This window comes from Xenopus tropicalis, chromosome 6, assembly GCF_000004195.4.
Source record: "Xenopus tropicalis strain Nigerian chromosome 6, UCB_Xtro_10.0, whole genome shotgun sequence".
Lineage (NCBI taxonomy): Eukaryota > Metazoa > Chordata > Amphibia > Anura > Pipidae > Xenopus > Xenopus tropicalis.
This window is the reverse complement of record NC_030682.2, coordinates 98,624,570-98,642,057: the sequence shown is the minus strand read 5'-3', so window position 1 is coordinate 98,642,057 and position 17,488 is coordinate 98,624,570. Positions and strand designations below refer to the sequence as shown.

Here is a 17,488-nt window from a genome sequence, read left to right as displayed (position 1 = left end):
ATTGTCTGAAATCTGGTAACAGACATAATTCCACTCTTTAAGGTCTGGCCTTAAAGAGCCAGTATCACTTAACTTTTTTAACCTAATTTACTTTACACTGAAGGTATGTGATACATTATCCAGTTACCTCAGTGATTATAAAACCTTGTACTTAAGGGCAATTAAGTTGCATAAATCCACATTGGTGGCACAACAGTCCTATTTTTAGTTTTATTTTTTTTTTAAGTAGACTTAAGGTATAGTGATCCAAATTGTGAATATTTCTTATTCATAAAACCAAAGGTTCCAAGCATTCCATGTAATAAATCCTATACTTTTATCAATATATATATATATATATATATAAAATATTGTGAATGTGCACTCTAAGTAATATATGGGGTGCTAGACATAGTTTAGGAATATACAGTATATAGGGTTTGGTGGGAATCAAATGAATCCGTCTATTTTTACAAAGAAATCATCCGGTGGTTTGTTTAAAACCAAGGCAGTCGTGATCAATAACAGATGCCCCATTGCTCAGTTTCATTATAATTTTTCCATAGCCTATACATATTCTTAATGTTGGCTGGTATTGATTGAAAATTATTACAAACATCAAAGAATATCCAATGCACACTGAGCTTTTTGGCTTGGTTAAAGCTTGAATTTGGTTGGAAACATGTACAGATTGTTGTCCTCGTGCTAAACATCTTACAAAACAAAGTGTGTATTGTCTTTCTATAACAAAACAGATGTGAAGTTCTTTTAACTATAACACATTGTATAGATTTGTTCATTCTCACTGTGTGTGTTTAGCTTTCTGTAGCACTGTGTAGAAGCTTGGCACCATGTGTATGACAAATTTAGAAGACAGCTGATTATGCACTTCTTAATGTGCCTAACTATTATATGTGTCTTCACAGTTACTGGATAGCTGTATTAAAAATGGGCAGTGTTCTATGCGTATTTCCTTTTCTTTTTCTCCTTTTTTGTTGACTTTGTTTCCATGACGTTTATCATGTCAGATTAAGGAGTAACTTTGCCAAAAGGTAATATAATCTTGTTTTATCTGGAAATCCTAATGCTTGCTGACTTTCCCATTGCTTGGGTCAGGTTTTTATAATAAACAAACCATGAAGCTAATACATATCATACTAATCTATAAAGAGAAACCAAAATATAACCCAGCACTACACAAAGCCCCAAGATTAGGATAAATGTAAAGGCATGATGGGTAATATTTTGAATACTTTCCATTGCTGTGGTTTCTTATGGCTGCTCAAAAAAATTCTAAATATTAACTATAAAAGAATTTTAGTAATAAACTTATTTTTAGCCAAGATAATATGCAGTAATGCCTTTCTAGTGAAAGCAAACTCTTCAGTTTGTATGTTTTTCTTTATATGATTTTGGCAGCTTGGAACATGTATTTTTATATAGTTACTAAGAAATAGTCTGCTAGTCCTCTTTTAATTATAAGAATACAATGAGTTGTGTATTAGCATCCCAGAATGATTGCATCTCTTATATAACAGAATCTTAATCTCCAGCTTTAGCACCAGGAATAAATCAATATAATCTGTATGGGCAATAAAATAAAAAATAACTTAAAGGATATGTAAAGCCTACTTTTGCCTACAATGTATTTCAGTTGGGCTTGTCTCCCCCCCCCCCCCCACCCCACCCAGCACCATCACATCTTCCTAAAGCAAATAGCAGCTTTCACCCAGTGGCCATTCTTCCTCTGATACATAATCAGATACATTTAAATCTGCAAACAGCATATACACACACAGACCCTTATTCAGCATACATTTCATCAAGAATACAGACTCACACAGGCACAACTGTCTCTGATAAAAGTTCTGCTTTGTTTGAGCTGAGCTCAGGAGAGGAGGTTTGGAGAAAAAAACTGAAGCAGACAGCTAGAGCTGAGTTTCTATGGGAACCAACAATGCCATCTCTTCACTGCCTGCTAGACTGGGGGGCGTGTTTAGTAATCTTAGTTTAGAACAACTGAGCATGTCTGACAAGCCAGAAGTCAAAGCAAATTCCTGAGGGAGGGGGCTGAGTGGGTTACAGGAGGAGAAGCAAATCTAAGTGATTAGGGGATGTTGCAGCCTTACTATTAACCTCTGGACAACCAGTGTGGCAGGTATTGAAAGATTTCAAAGAGGCTATTCACTGATTAAATTTTTGTGTGTGGGGTTTACATGTCCTCTAACTCATAGGTTTATACCTTTTTATCGAGTGTTAGGTTGCTTAGTTTAAGAAAGTAAGATTGCAGCCGTTCCACCCAACCAGTGGCTTGGGGATTCTTTATTAAGGTGTTATTAGAGCCCTATGAAATATCTAATGCACTTGTAGTAGACAAAAAGCTTTGTAACATGCTGGCTACAATGCGTTCTGTGTTACTAGCCATTGAAGAAAATAACAATGGGCATGAAAGAATGATTTGATTGTTTACTACAAACAGGAGTCAGAGTTGATTTCCCCACATAGTTATTGTGATTAAGTTGCAAATGAATACAACGCTTTGTGATATTTGTGATTGTGATATATGTGTTTTGTAATATTGTGGGAGAGATGTCCAAGGGTGCAAAAAAAAAAAAAACTTGTGTATAGTTATACTTGCAACTTATATTGGTTATTTGGATCAGGTTCAGCCCGATGTCCCCAGTTCAGCCCCATGTCCCAACACACACACATAGCGCCTTTTATTACATATAGGGTATGAACTTTATGGAGGCATTCTCTGCCCTGCCTTAGTTTAATTTAATAGCCATATTTTGAAAAAGAGATAAAAAAATGTGTCACCAACTGTAATTTGAAAACAGAATATTTTAAAAGATCTGAAAAGAAGCAGTCTTTTTAAATGTTCATCATTTACTTAGAATACATCAGAAAGACAATCTTTGTATTGTTTCTGTTTCTAAATTAACACTTTATCTTGATCTATAAAAGCTTCCTAATGTATCGAGAATAAATAAAACATTTATTGTGCAGATGTCAAAACACCCTAACAGCAAGCTGAGTGTTGGAAATGGATGTGAATTTGTACTAAAATATCCTATGTGCAATTAAAGAGATTCAAATACTTTATAGATTTTTAGGCTATCATTTTTAGTTCTAAAAGTAGCAATCCTGCTGAAGATCAAAAGTAGTAATCAGAATATCAAAAGTAGTAATCCTAATGAAGATTTGGATAATTCTGTAACTCAATAGTACATACAAAACCGAAGTGTGGTATTTCTCGTTTAATTGAAAAGGAAACCCTTGTGATAACCTAAGACCCTGACAGGCCTCCCTCGCTAACTGCACCATCAGGGGCTCATAAGCAGAAGATACTGTTTTTCCCAACTGGAAAAATGAAAAGGAGCGCAGTAGGGTTGACCGGCACCATCATGGGATGCTCAGGTCTTCTTTACTACAATTCTTGACACATAGCATGTGCAGCGAAATAGTGATGCAGCCTTACTACTGTCCCTTACTACTGTACTAATCTGTCCCGTTTCGCTTTGCAATAAAATTTGTGAAACAGCAAGAAAATCCGCAAAACAGTAAAAAATTCACGAAACGCATTTATCGCGCAATTTTTTTGTCGCCCACGTAAATTTTTGGTCGCCCGCGCTTTTTTGACACGTGACAAAAAATTCCACGCGTCAATTTTTTCTGCGGCGAATTTTCACGGAAGTTTCGCTCTTCACTACAGCTAGTGGTGTCAAGGCAAGTACAGTCAAGGCAAGATCTACAACTGCACGTGCGAAGATTGCAATAAAGATTGCATGTACTTAACATGGTTACTGCCAACATGACTAGGCTACATTGCATTTTTCAGCTAAAAAAAATAAAAAAAAGCTAAGCTTAAAATATATTAAAACATATTAAAATATGTCCATAAACTGGTAGGGTGGAATGTAACCAGTTCTACTATTGATCTTACCAGGGTATGTATGTCATGTCCTTTTCCCTCTGTTTATCCTACACCGTGTGTGTGTTTGGACTTAATGCCTATTTATGTCCAAGTAGCTAGAGATGCATGGGATATAAATGAAAAAAGGTATACATTCAATAAATGTACGTACTACGTATATTTACATAGTACACATACATATATTTTTATATAAATAGTGCTAGTAATGATGCACACAGCGCTGTACAGCACAAAAATAGGTGCTATGTGAGTGCTCCAAGAAGTAGTCTTTGAGTTTAGTTCTGAAAACACTGAGGGAGGATTCTCTCCGGAGGAATTCAGGGATGGCATGCCAAATATAAGGAGCAGCAAGGCAGAAGATAATGGGAAACAGAGGTGGTATTGGGGGGTTCAACTAAGCGGTTGCTCCGAGAGGAGCGGGGAGGAGTCAGTCAGGATGGAGACACAAGGGAAGATATGTATTGAGGTGCAGAGAAATGAAAGGCTTTGAAGGTTAAGAGAAGGGTTTTTTAAGTTATTCTTTATTGAATAAGAAGCCACAATAAGGACTTCAGTAGGGGAGGAGCCTGTACTCTCTTTGATGAGAGTAGAAGATTTCTGGAAGCAGTATATAATACAGACTATAGGGGGGAGAGATGGGAGTTAGGGAGGGCGGTTAGTAGCAAGTTAGTAGTCTACTTGGGATATGATGAGAGCATGCATGAGCATCTTAGCTGTTGCAATTGAAAGAAAGGGAAACATTTTGGCTAAGAAAAAGGTCAGGGTTTGACCCAGACAACATGCTGAGTTGGCAGTGTTAATGAGCATGCCATCAATAGAGATAGTAAAAAGGGGGAGTAGGACCAGGCTTAGGTGGAAAGATGATCAGTTCAGTTTTTGTTCTGTTCAGTTGGCGTTGATTCCTCCAGTTGGAGATTGCTGTCTGTTGACAACCCAGACCCCCAAACCTCCTGTAAAAATTCTTCTGGATGCCACCGTACAGTCTACCATTTTGTTGCCAATGTACAAACCTTAAAATGAAGTTGTAGCACTAGTTTCAGATTTACCTGTTGAAACTATTAAATAAGTGCTTTATGTGGCAAGTTGCTTTAAAAGGGGTTTAAAGGAGAAGAAAAGGTACAATAACTGGGGGGGGGGGGGTGCTATAATGTTAGGCATCACCCCGTGATGGCTTTTTCACTCTACTGCGCATGCACCGGGGATTTCAAAGATAGACGAGAGAAAAGGATCACTTGTTTGTAGCTACCCTGGGCTGGTGTGGTTTTCTTCTAACAGGAGCACCAACCTGGGGTATAAGGCAGACAATTACAATCACTGGGTGGGGGTGCGCCTAACATTCTGAACCCCCCCAGGGATTTTACCTTTCCTTCTCCTTTAAAGAACTTTCTAAAAACATTTATTTGTTTATGTCAAAAAGCCAAATATAAGTCACGCTAGAGTCTATTGGAAGCAGATGTATAAGCCTCTATGTGATCCAAGTAAATTGTAATGGTATGACAATGAATTTGTTTCATGCCAAGTTTATTTATTGTTTGTAATAACAATTGGCTGTGATTATGATCCAAATTATCTGCTCTCCCAAAGGTTCCACCTGAAGCAAAGGCTGATGTGCTAAACACACTTGTGGGGTAATTTCATCAATTCCCTCTTCCCCATCATTTATTGGGTAGGGATGTGAGGGAAAAGTAGTTAAAGGTGGGTAATTGATAATGAGCTTTACACTCATGCATTAAATTAAAATTGTTGTATCAAGGGACATGTAATAACAAGGGTTATGTAAATATAAAGAAAATCATTAAGTTTTATGGTTTTCCGTTAGATTTTCAGCTAATGTTTTGGTGCAGAACTAGGTCACATTAACAAAGACAAGTCATTTTATTCAGTGGCAAATCAACAAGTTTGAGGATATGAATGCATGTGAAAACAACAGAATAGAACTATAATAGCAGAATTTTGATAAATAACGCCTTTAAACATAGGGGTTACTTTTTTGTTCAGGGTCTTCAGATTAGTTTTATTGAGTTAATATCCAGGAAACCACTGATCTAAATGTTTTATTCATATACATGTAAGTACAGGTATGGGACCTGTTATCCAGAATGCTCGGGATCAAGGGTTTTTTGGATAAGGGGTCTTTCCATAACTTGGTTCTCTATATCTTAAGTCTGCTAAAAAATGTAATAAAACATTAATAAAACCCAATAGGATTATTTTGCCCCCAATAAGGATTAATTATATCTTAGTTGGGATCAAATATAAGGTACTGTTTTATTATTACAGAGAAAAAGGAAATTTTTAAAATTCTGAATTATTTGATTAAAATGGAGTTTATGGGAGACAGGCTTTGTGTAATTTGGATCTTTCGGGATAACGGGTTTCCGGATAACGGATACCTGTACATATAAGTAGGTCATACATCCAGGAGTACAGTCTTATTTGAAGTTATTGATAACATTTTTAGTGTTTGCAAAGGTTAGATGTTAGTAGAAGGGAGTATATAAGCAAATGAAATAAACATAACAAATGTTGCATAACCACCACCCTTCCTACACACACATATATGTCACTCTCTGTGTATATGGTAGTACATGAAGCTAAACTTAATACACTCCAGTGAAAACATTCTCTCTATTGGCAACCCTCATGCTCCGTATTATTTATGAGTTTGTAGGGACCCATAGGGTTAATATGTCCCTATGGCTTTAAACCCTACAACTTCCTAGTTTATGCTGTTACTGGGGAAGACCCATGTATCAGTTTATAGTTTTGCATATGTGCCTTATTGGTTTACAGGTTGACTCCACCCTTTGCACTCCAATATAGTGTTTAGTAAAGGGTTGGGTCTTCCTCTTTGGCTGCCTCTGGTGTCTCAGGTGAAAGGTACACTGAGCCTGGGATCAACCGGTCCCCAGTAAAGCCATTCCTACCCTAGAGTATCCATCTAAACTCTTCACTCTACACTTTCTAGGAAAGTAAGGCAGTTAGGAAAAGGAAGCAAGAGCAGTTTCTGGCTCCAACCAGGAAGTTGGCTGGAAGTACCCTTCCATATAGGCACTGTTGCCTTACCATAGGGCCACGGTTAAGACACAGGATACAGGCTAGTACCTAAACCTTGATCCATTGTCGGCTGTAAGGATCCTTAAAGCTAAAGGTATTCATCCTGAGGGCTGAGGTATCTATTAAGACTGCCCTCCATAGTGGTGCCGTGCAGACTAGGTGCTTTTACCCTGCCCAGTCTCAAAAAGAGGTGGGATAAACCGGTGGGCATCATCTCTTGTTGTCCTCAGAGTGTGCTACTGTATTTCTGCATTTGTGAGTATGATCTAGTGCTGTGAACTAATTGAGACAATAAACCAAGTTTTCATTTGTTCATCAGCAAGAACCTTCTGGTGTCCATTATTTTCTACTTTACTTTGCACACAGCATCAGTGAGTTGTAGTTGTACTACACCCAGGGATATTTCCACTTAGCAAAAGCCCATCTGAGGGATTGAGTCCTATGTACCCCATGCTCTAAACCTATTCTAGCTGGTGCTGCCTGTTTTTACAGCCAAATAGGGGTTACAGTTTATGAGGTATATTGATGACAATTGAGACATGGCAAGGTCTCCATCTTAGTAAGTACTTGGAACTTGGAAGTTATTGGAAGAAAATATTAGATATTGTATTAGCGCATGGCAAGATCTGTAGCAGAGCAGTCTGTATAACATTATTTAACATCATTTTAGAAGGCAAATAAGTCAAAAGAATAAACAGCACAGAGGGTGGAAAAACTGGCAGAAAGATGCCATTGTTTATAAACAGTAATTATTAAGATTCACTTGTGTGTGAGTACCCATTAATTCCACTAAAGATAAAGATTTGAACTGAAACTTCACTTTTGGTTCATAAAATAAAATTAAAAACCTTATTACTAAAATTAAAAAAACTATTTTTACTTGCTTGGAGGGGATGGACAGTAGGCATTTAGGTCTTTCTGACCTGCATTCCATTGCCATAGACTCAATAGAGGAACTCTGCTCCAAGGCATTGTTGTTTATCCAGAGACGAATGAGAAAGATGCTGCTAGTTCTGGTTTCAATGATATCAGGAACCTTGTGCAGCATTTGTAATTTGTCAGGGATTATAAGAAGAACTTTTGCCTGCTATTTACGCTGATTGCTCTCTAGTGGCCTAATGCAGTATCTCTTCATAAATATTAATATTTATCCAGATGTAGAAAAAAGGGAAAGAATGATTCATAAGCCATATTACTCAGACTGTCGTGAAGTCTAGATTGTGCACTTGCTTTGAGATTTTTCATTTTTGCATGATATTGTACATACAAAGATCATCAAAAAAAGCCTAGTAAAATATATTTGTGTGTGTGTATATATATATATATATGTAACACCTTTTAGGCTATAAACACAGACGAGACCAGCTAAATAGGCTATAGAGCATGGGGTACACTGGACTCTAACTTACAGGATGGGCTTTTGCTATGTGGAAAGATCAAGGGGGAGGTAGTGCAACTACAACTCACTTAGGCTGTGTGCAAAGTAAATGAATAAAGTACGCCAGAAGGTTCTTGTAGCAAACTCAAACTAAACTGGTTTTATTGTCGAAGACAAATGATCCACAGGGTAACAAATGATGAACTACTATAGAGAACCAGCTGGGTTAAGTAGATTTATATCCTTAGGGTTTCTACCTTAATGGACCTGATACCCTTGTCACTACTGTAGTCCCTACACTAAGGTAGCAGAGTCTGTAAAGGACAACACTTCCACTGTTCTCCTGGTTGGAACTGATCTTGCTAACCATAGCTGTCTATCTCACTTTTCTAGAAAGTGCTGTGACAAAAGTAACCTGCTTTTACTATTCCTCGTTCCAGGGTCCCTGCTCCACAGCTTCTCCAAAGGTAATAGCCCCAAGGGGGTAGAATGGCTTTACTGGGGCTCAATGGGACATACACCTTGTTCAGCAGATGCAAGCCAAAGAGAAAGATCCACTAAACTATGTAAATAGGAAAACCTGTTACATCGGTCTCTGCCCAAAACAGTGAAATAAGGGTGTAGGGTTTAAAGCTATAGGAATTGTTAACCCTATAGGTCCCTATATATAACCTATATATATTGGTTTGCAGTAGGGATGCAGCAAATCCCCAAATCCTTGGGTATGGATACTGAACTGAATCAGAACCTGGAAGCAGAAATTACTGAAAACACAGGGGAAAGTGCTGGTACAATATATAGGGTTTGGATTCGAATCCTTCTAAAAATGACTTGGATTCAGCCAAATCCTGAACTGAATCCAGTATCCAGTCATCCACAGTTTGTGGTAATACTGTACTTTCCTTGATGCTATCTTTGCAGGAAAACATTCACTTAAGTGGACTTTTTTGAGATATTAGTAAGTACAGTATGTGCCTGCTAAATGGGACCATATTTACCTTGATAGTTTTGATCCACTTACCTTCTATGCTGTTTGCTGATCATTAAATCATATTGCCATTTTTTGTATTAATTTTATTTAGCTCAACAAGTCAAAAAGACTAATTTCCCAATAACAGGGCAAAGTACAAAGTGCTGAAAACAGAAACAGGTTTTGCTAATGCTAAATGTATTTAAATTGGCATGTAGGTGATGGACTATGAGATACAACTCCATTGCTGCCTGCAGTCAGTGTCCTGTACAGCAGAATCATATTTAAAGTTAATATCTTGTGATGAGCAAAACTGTCCTGTTTCTCTTTACCAAAAAAATATATGAAACCGTGAAAAAATTTGGGAAATGCTATAATTTTGCCAAAAGTATTAGACTCATTAGGCATTTTTTCTTGTGCCAAATGCATTGGAATCATTGGACTTTTTTTGTAAATGTATTGGAGTCAATGGGCACGTCTTCCTGAAGTTATTTCTCATGTCAAATGCGTTGAAGTCAATTAGCTTTAATGCTTCTATATGCTAAGCCTCTGCTAGACTTCATCCTTTCATTTAATCGTAGGTCAGAGGACACTGGAGAGCTCACACATGATTTGTTTCCCTTTATCCCTCTATGAATCTTTTTTTTTTTTAATTTAAAATTCATTAAAATGTACCCCCCTCCCCCAAATACATAGATTGCAAAGCGCTTCGTTTTGCAGGATCAGTTTCTGTATTGTGCAGTGTGAATTATGATTAACTGCAGTTTTGCTTTTAAACAGAGTGTTATTCCAGTATTATTCATAATAACTGATTTTAATCCAATGAAGAAAAAATAACCTACTTTCCTTATCTTTGTAGGTACTCAACCACCTGCATAAAAAGTTAAGAAACATGTCAAAGAAATCAGAGGCTTCAAAGAAAAAGGTAATCATGTCTTTTAGATATAGATGCAGAAACCCTTTATTTAAGGAAATATTATACCTATCCAGCTTGACAGGCTTTGGAGGAAAATGTAAATACTACTGCAAACCCTTCCACTGCAGCTTAGAAATGCCATCATTTTTTCTTTCTCCCTCAGTATTTACTGTCTGACCATCCATGTCTTAAAACTGAGCTTGCAAATACATTTTCTTGCAACTTGCAAATACATTTTCACTATCTTACTAATGTAGATCACCATACATTAAGGGGCCTAATTATTGTGCTGTGTAAAAAGCTGTGTAAAATAAATTGAGAAGTCGCCATCTGGACGCCAGATTTTACGCCATTATATTACGTAAGAAAAACATGTAATAAAATTAAGCTGATTTTACGCTGTTTTTTAAGCGGTGAAGCCTGCCGATGTGTGCTGAATTTTGATGCCGTTTTGTAAACTGTATAATAAATCTGCCCCTAGTTCTACTTAAAAAAAAACCATTTAAATATTAAATATACCCTATATGATTGGTTTTCCACTAATATGGATTCATGCAGTTTAGTTACCATCAAGTTCTCTATATCCTACATGGGGCCTTAGTGGCACTCTGTAAAGTAGAAGAATAATCCCTTCCTCTCGTTAATCTATACCCCTTTTAAATACAGCTCAAAACCTTGTTATCCCTTGTAGCTTCTGCCTGGCATTGCTGGCTACTGCAAAGTTTATTATCTACAACAGAAATCCCCAACCTTTTTTACCAGTGAAAATTCAGAAATTCAATAATGGCCACCAACTTTGAGGCCATTGGGAGCAACATCAGTGGGTCTGGTGAGCCTATGAATAAGTGCTCCTAACGCACGAAACGCGTCAGGCACACTTTTGTTTTTAAACATGATGAAATAAAGTACAGAATTTTAACGGATTCCTTGTGTCCGAAGTGTGCTCGATGTCCTTCCTTCCACTTTGAAGTTATTCCTCCTCAGCTGCGGGTTCGGGGCTGTGAGCACCCGGACCATTGCCGGACTTTGGTGAGCATGCTGTTTCTCAGACTTTAAACTACATAAGAGATAGACTCTAAAACTTGAGCGGCAGGCCCGGGGTTTAAACACCCGGGCCTCATCGAACCACGTGGTACTTATAGTTTGTTAGTTTATTATACTGTTTTCATTTTTTCATTTATTTGTTTATTATTTATTTATATTGTTTCTGAGGAATTTTTGTTTCGCTTTAGGGTTTCCCTTAGAGCGATTCTTTTTCTTTTTGTTTCTGGTGAGCAACATGTTGCTCACGAGCCACTGGTTGGGGATCACTGCTCTACAAGGACCAGGGGCACTGTTGCCATAAGGCGAGTTGTGCTCGGCAAGGGTGGCAAAAAGCTGCTCCTGGTAACTTAAAGAGCCAAAATTCTGATTTTTAAATCTGAATTTGTCTTTTCTAGTGCAGAGAGCACACTGACATGAAATAACTAAACGCGGGGGGAAAGAGGAGGGTGACATCAACTTGGCCATCTCAGACAGCTAGGACCCCTGAGGTGGCACTGACTCCAAGGTCCTTGTCCATTATGGATTTGCCTAGTGCAGTCCCATTAAGGGTATATGGGACTTGTATATTTTTACATCCCAGGTGCATAACATTTTTTTAAATTAAATCTTATCTGCACCTTAGCCACCCATTGTGTCAGTATAAATAGAACCTGCTGAAAGGATGCCTGCTGGATGGAATTAATTTGGCTGCATAGCTTTGTGTAATCTGCAAACAATTATACATTACTTATAAAAACCCTCCCCTTAAGTCATTAATTACATTAATAAACAAATTAAATATAAAAGTGTAGTATATAAAGTGTACCCAATAATAACTAATTTTGATCGACAAGGAAATCTGTTTAGTCTGTTGTTACACCAGCTCATTTATGCAGTAACCAATGGATCAGTCTGTTAATAACCCTATTTGTGAAATGTCACCAACAACATAGAAAAGCATTTCAAGAGATTGAAACAATTTAGGGATTCTGAGGAATCAAGGTGAGGGTCAGGTAATTAAGCTTAATTATTCTTAATTTTAGCTTTATGTTCCCTTGGGTTCCCACACTGGGGGTGGACATAGTGAGGAAAGGCCAACCAAGTGTTTGGGTGTCCACTAGTTTCTTTGAATTTTAGTGGAAAACAGGTGCTTCTTAAATTAAACAGAGAGCTTAAACACTACATGTGCTTAAATGATTATCTATATAGAGTATATTCAATCACTACATCAGTTTGGTTGTATAAAAATTCTGAAATCTAAACCTCAACCTCTTAAATCTGCTTTTTGCCAACTGTGGCCACCATCTTTGTGAAGTTTCTTCACTCTTATGTTCTTCTTACTTTTTAATTTTGCATGCACGACAGTTCCCTGACCGCACTGCCCTGATTGGATCACTGGCATTCACATACTAATTCATGGGAGTAGTATTAACAACAACAAACAGACTGACTTAAACATGCTCCTTTCCTGGGGTGAGAAATTGTTCTAATTCACTGATGTTGCCATACTATTAGGGAGAGGTTTGAAATACAATGGCTCTCAGAGGTAACAAAGGTGAATTTTTGAACAGCATTAAGTGCTTTGACAACATTTAAAAACTTTCCTTGTTCTTTAAGTAAGCATTAAGAGGTGCATACTTGTGAGCATTTGGGTAAAGGTAAAGGGTAGCAAACCAAGGGAAAGTTGTGCTCACCGCTAAATTTGAAACCACTAGGTAGGGGTGCAATGAGTCTGTGACCACAAAATTCATACAGACAACAACAAAAGGTCCTCAGCACTCACCCATTATCAATATATACTGTAGGACATTCTGTATGTAAATGAAGCTCCCAAGATATGCCCTCCCCTTTAAGCAAAACCGGATTGTTTGTCCGTATATTGCAATATATTCAAGCTGGCCAACTATGCCAAAGTAATCCCCAGTCTGGCCAGTCCTACACTCACTTTCAATATACAAACCAGATTCCAAAAAAGTTGGGACACTAAACAAATTGTGAATAAAAACTGAATGCAATGATGTGGAGGTGCCAACTTCTAATATTTTATTCAGAATAGAACATAAATCACGGAACAAAAGTTTAAACTGAGAAAATGTACCATTTTAAGGGAAAAATATGTTGATTCAGAATTTCATGGTGTCAACAAATCCCAAAAAAGTTGGGACAAGGCCATTTTCACCACTGTGTGGCATCTCCCCTTCTTCTTACAACACTCAACAGACGTCTGGGGACCGAGGAGACCAGTTTCTCAAGTTTAGGAATAGGAATGCTCTCCCATTCTTGTCTAATACAGGCCTCTAACTGTTCAATCGTCTTGGGCCTTCTTTGTCGCACCTTCCTCTTTATGATGCGCCAAATATTCTCTATAGATGAAAGATCTGGACTGCAGACTGGCCATTTCAGTACCCGGATCCTTCTCCCACGCAGCCATGATGTTGTGATTGATGCAGAATGTGGTCTGGCATTATCTTGTTGAAAAATGCAGGGTCTTCCCTGAAAGAGATGACGTCTGGATGGGAGCATATGTTGTTCTAGAACCTGAATATATTTTTCTGCATTGATGCTGCCTTTCCAGGCATGCAAGCTGCCCATGCCACACGCACTCATGCAACCCCATACCATCAGAGATGCAGGCTTCTGAACTGAGCGTTGATAACAACTTGGGTTGTCCTTGTCCTCTTTGGTCCGGATGACATGGCGTCCCAGATTTCCAAAAAGAACTTCGATTCGTGACTCGTCTGACCACAGAACAGTCTTCCATTTTGCCACACTCCATTTTAAATGATCCCTGGCCCAGTGAAAACGCCTGAGCTTGTGGATCTTGCTTAGAAATGGCTTCTTCTTTGCACTGTAGAGTTTCAGCTGGCAACGGCGGATGGCACGGTGGATTGTGCTCACTGACAATGGTTTCTGGAAGTATTCCTTAGCCCATTCTGTGATTTCTTTTACAGTAGCATTCCTGTTTGTGGTGCAGTGTGGTGCGGAGATCACGGGCATCCAGTATGGTTTTACGGCCTTGACCCTTACGCACAGAGATTGTTCCAGATTCTCTGAATCTTCGGATGATGTTATGCACAGTTGATGATGATAGATGCAAAATCTTTGCAATTTTTCGCTGGGTAACACCTTTCTGATATTGCTCCACTATCTTTCTGCGCAACATTGTGGGAATTGGTGATCCTCTACCCATCTTGGCTTCTGAGAGACACTGCCACTCTGAGAAGCTCTTTTTATACCCAATCATGTTGCCAATTGACCTAATTAGTGTTATTTGGTCTTCCAGCTCTTCGTTATGCTCAAATTTACTTTTTCCAGCCTCTTATTGCTACTTGTCCCAACTTTTTTGGGATTTGTTGACACCATGAAATTCTGAATCAACATATTTTTCCTTTAAAATGGTACATTTTCTCAGTTTAAACTTTTGTTCCGTGATTTATGTTCTATTCTGAATAAAATATTAGAAGTTGGCACCTCCACATCATTGCGTTCAGTTTTTATTCACAATTTGTTTAGTGTCCCAACTTTTTTGGAATCCGGTTTGTACATTTAACAAAGGGACTGAGTTTTACCTGCAACTTGCTTGCTTTCAAGGTTAAACTCCCCATATGGTTGCCCTTTTATTGGTCCATTGGGATCACCTGACTCTAGCTGGAAAGGGTGAGAGCTACAACATGGAGCTGGCCACTGCTCCTGTATAAACTATAGCAAAAAAAAAAGGGGATTTGTGCTCACCCCTAAATTGTAAACTATTAGGCGATGGGTGCAATGACGCTGTTACCTCAAAATTCATACAGACAACAACAAGCGGTCCTTTGCACTTACCCATTATCAATATATTTAGGGCATTAAGGCATTCTGTATGTATGTATATCTTTATTTATAAAGCGCTACTTATGTACACAGTGCAATACAGTAAAACAATAGATTACTACAACAGGGGGTTATTAAAATAATAATAGATACAAATAAATACAAGGTACAGTTGCAATAAGTTAAGCATTAAAGAGACAAGAGGATAGAGGTCCCTGCCCCGTAGAGCTTACAATATACAATCTTACATTCTGTGCATTAAGCTACCAAGATATGCCCTCCCCTTTAAGCATTTGGGATGGTACAAAACATAAACATTTCTTTTTTTTCCTCTGTAAGTGTCTTGAGGGTTTTTTTTTTTTTTTAACATGGACAGTAATATGAAAGCTCATTTGGATTGTTTTAAATATTCCTGCCATGTTCAATACAGAGCATATTTATGATGGAGTATAAAAAATGGCATTGAAATGATCCCAACACTTCAACGCCAATAATGGGCATTCATAAAACTATGTAATGGTTTTATGCGAATGATAAACTGAGTGTAAAATTCTGACATAAAAAGATGGGATAACTGGAAAAGAGCTGTATAAAAATGATTTTGTGCTGTACACAACATTTAACACCAATTTTTACACAAGAAAATCTTTCACAAGGCTTCGATGAGGTGCTTTAAAAATATGGTGTTATTTGTTATTGTGGCTGAAAATGGACATAGTTTAAGGAAAACCATTTGCTACAAAATATCCTCTAGGTTTGTGCATATTCTACAGCATGGCTGCCAGGATTGGAGGCTCCTTTCCACAGCATGGGGCACACAATAGGGAGCAATTCTTTGAAAAATACAGTTGTTTTCCCTATCGAGGGTCTCTGAATATATCTGTCTCTGTTAGATTGCACATTTTTATGTGACAAATGCCCTTTAACTAGGAAGATTACACATGCTAATGTGGGGCAAGAAAGAGACTGTATTGGGGGTATCAGGCTTTAATTAGTCAGACCAATCAATATTTGTATTTAAAGCCAATTCTTTATGACCCGAAGGTGAATAAAAATAGGTCATAGAACCAATTTATGTAATATGTGAGAAACATTCAAATGGATAACATGAAGGAAATAATTTTTTAAGCAAGCTGTGTCAAAACAATACTTTAAACTAACAGGGTTTTTGATTTAGTACAATTAAAAGTAAAAACAGCACCCCTGCCCAACACGCATTACTGTATACACACATACCTGTATATTTATTTGTGCACCCCATTCAGATTCCCATCATGTGCTGTCTTGTATATTAATTCATCTTTTCTAATTCTTTTCTACTATAGCCTCCCCAAGACCCTTAATAATCAGTGAAATTCATGCTGTGGTACTGTTTACTTTAACTATTTCTGTGCTTCATGTCATAAATCTACATCACCAACACTGGTGTATGGAAAAACAAAAGTTACCAGGCAAATTTTGGCACCCATTGTGCCAAACCCCATGGTGAAAATAGTAGAAGTAAAATAGCAAAGCAAAAAACTACCTTTTCAACAATGATTCAGAGCAGAAAAATTGTGTTTTGATTTTTGATTGACAATTTTAAGTTTAGAATTAAGTTCCGTCATTTCCTTTTTTTGTGCACTAGTGTGCCTGGTGATAGCTATCATTAATCTTCTGGTTATTTGTTTTTTATTATCAGTAATAATGTAGCAATCTGTCTCAATAGCAATCACATTGACTGTTTACAGGCTTCCTGCCAAACATAATCACAAGTGAGGGAAGTTTTGGTTTGGGATTGCCTCTTCCAGAAGGTTGGGCTTAATGGCTGATACAGTATCTACATATTAACAATAACAAACACACCTGTGCTAATATGGTTACTGAACTTTTCTAGTAACATACAGTAAAAGCAGACACTACTTAAAAGGAAACTATACCCCTGAACATTGCTGGTCTTTTTAAAAATATATTACATGAATCAGCTCATGTGTAAAACATTGTGACACTTCTAGAATGTATCTACTTTGTTTTCACCAGCTATGGGGCTCTTGTTGAGCATTACAGTGCATTTCATCAGTATGTTCATTGCGGATGTGCACATGCATTGGATACACCGCAGACCCCTAATCGCCTTGTGTGGCAATTGTATGCATTTCAATGCAGCGGCCAAGTTTAGTTCCTGGTGCAAGCCCAGCGGATGTTGGACCTGTTACTGGTGACTGGTAGTGATGGGCGAAATGTTTCGCCAGGCATGGATTCCGTGTTTCGCAATTGACGGATTGTTTTGCGAAACGGATGAAAAAACTTGCTGCGTCAAAAGAATAGTCACGCGTCAAAAAAGAATAGTATCGGGCGTCAAAAGAATAGCCGTGGTTGACAAAAGAATAGCCGCGGGCGACAAAAGAATAGCTGCGGACAACAAAAGAATAACCGCGG

General features: G+C 37.8%; 1 protein-coding gene across 1 annotated transcript in view; it reads left to right on the top strand.

Annotated features, from left to right (window-relative positions):
* The window catches only part of galr1 (galanin receptor 1), a 72,985-nt gene that overhangs the window by 32,587 nt on the left and 22,910 nt on the right, over positions 1–17,488 (top strand). The window contains 1 exon segment of the mRNA NM_001113883.1: positions 10,181–10,246. Within this exon segment, the coding sequence (NP_001107355.1) occupies positions 10,181–10,246 (66 nt within the window).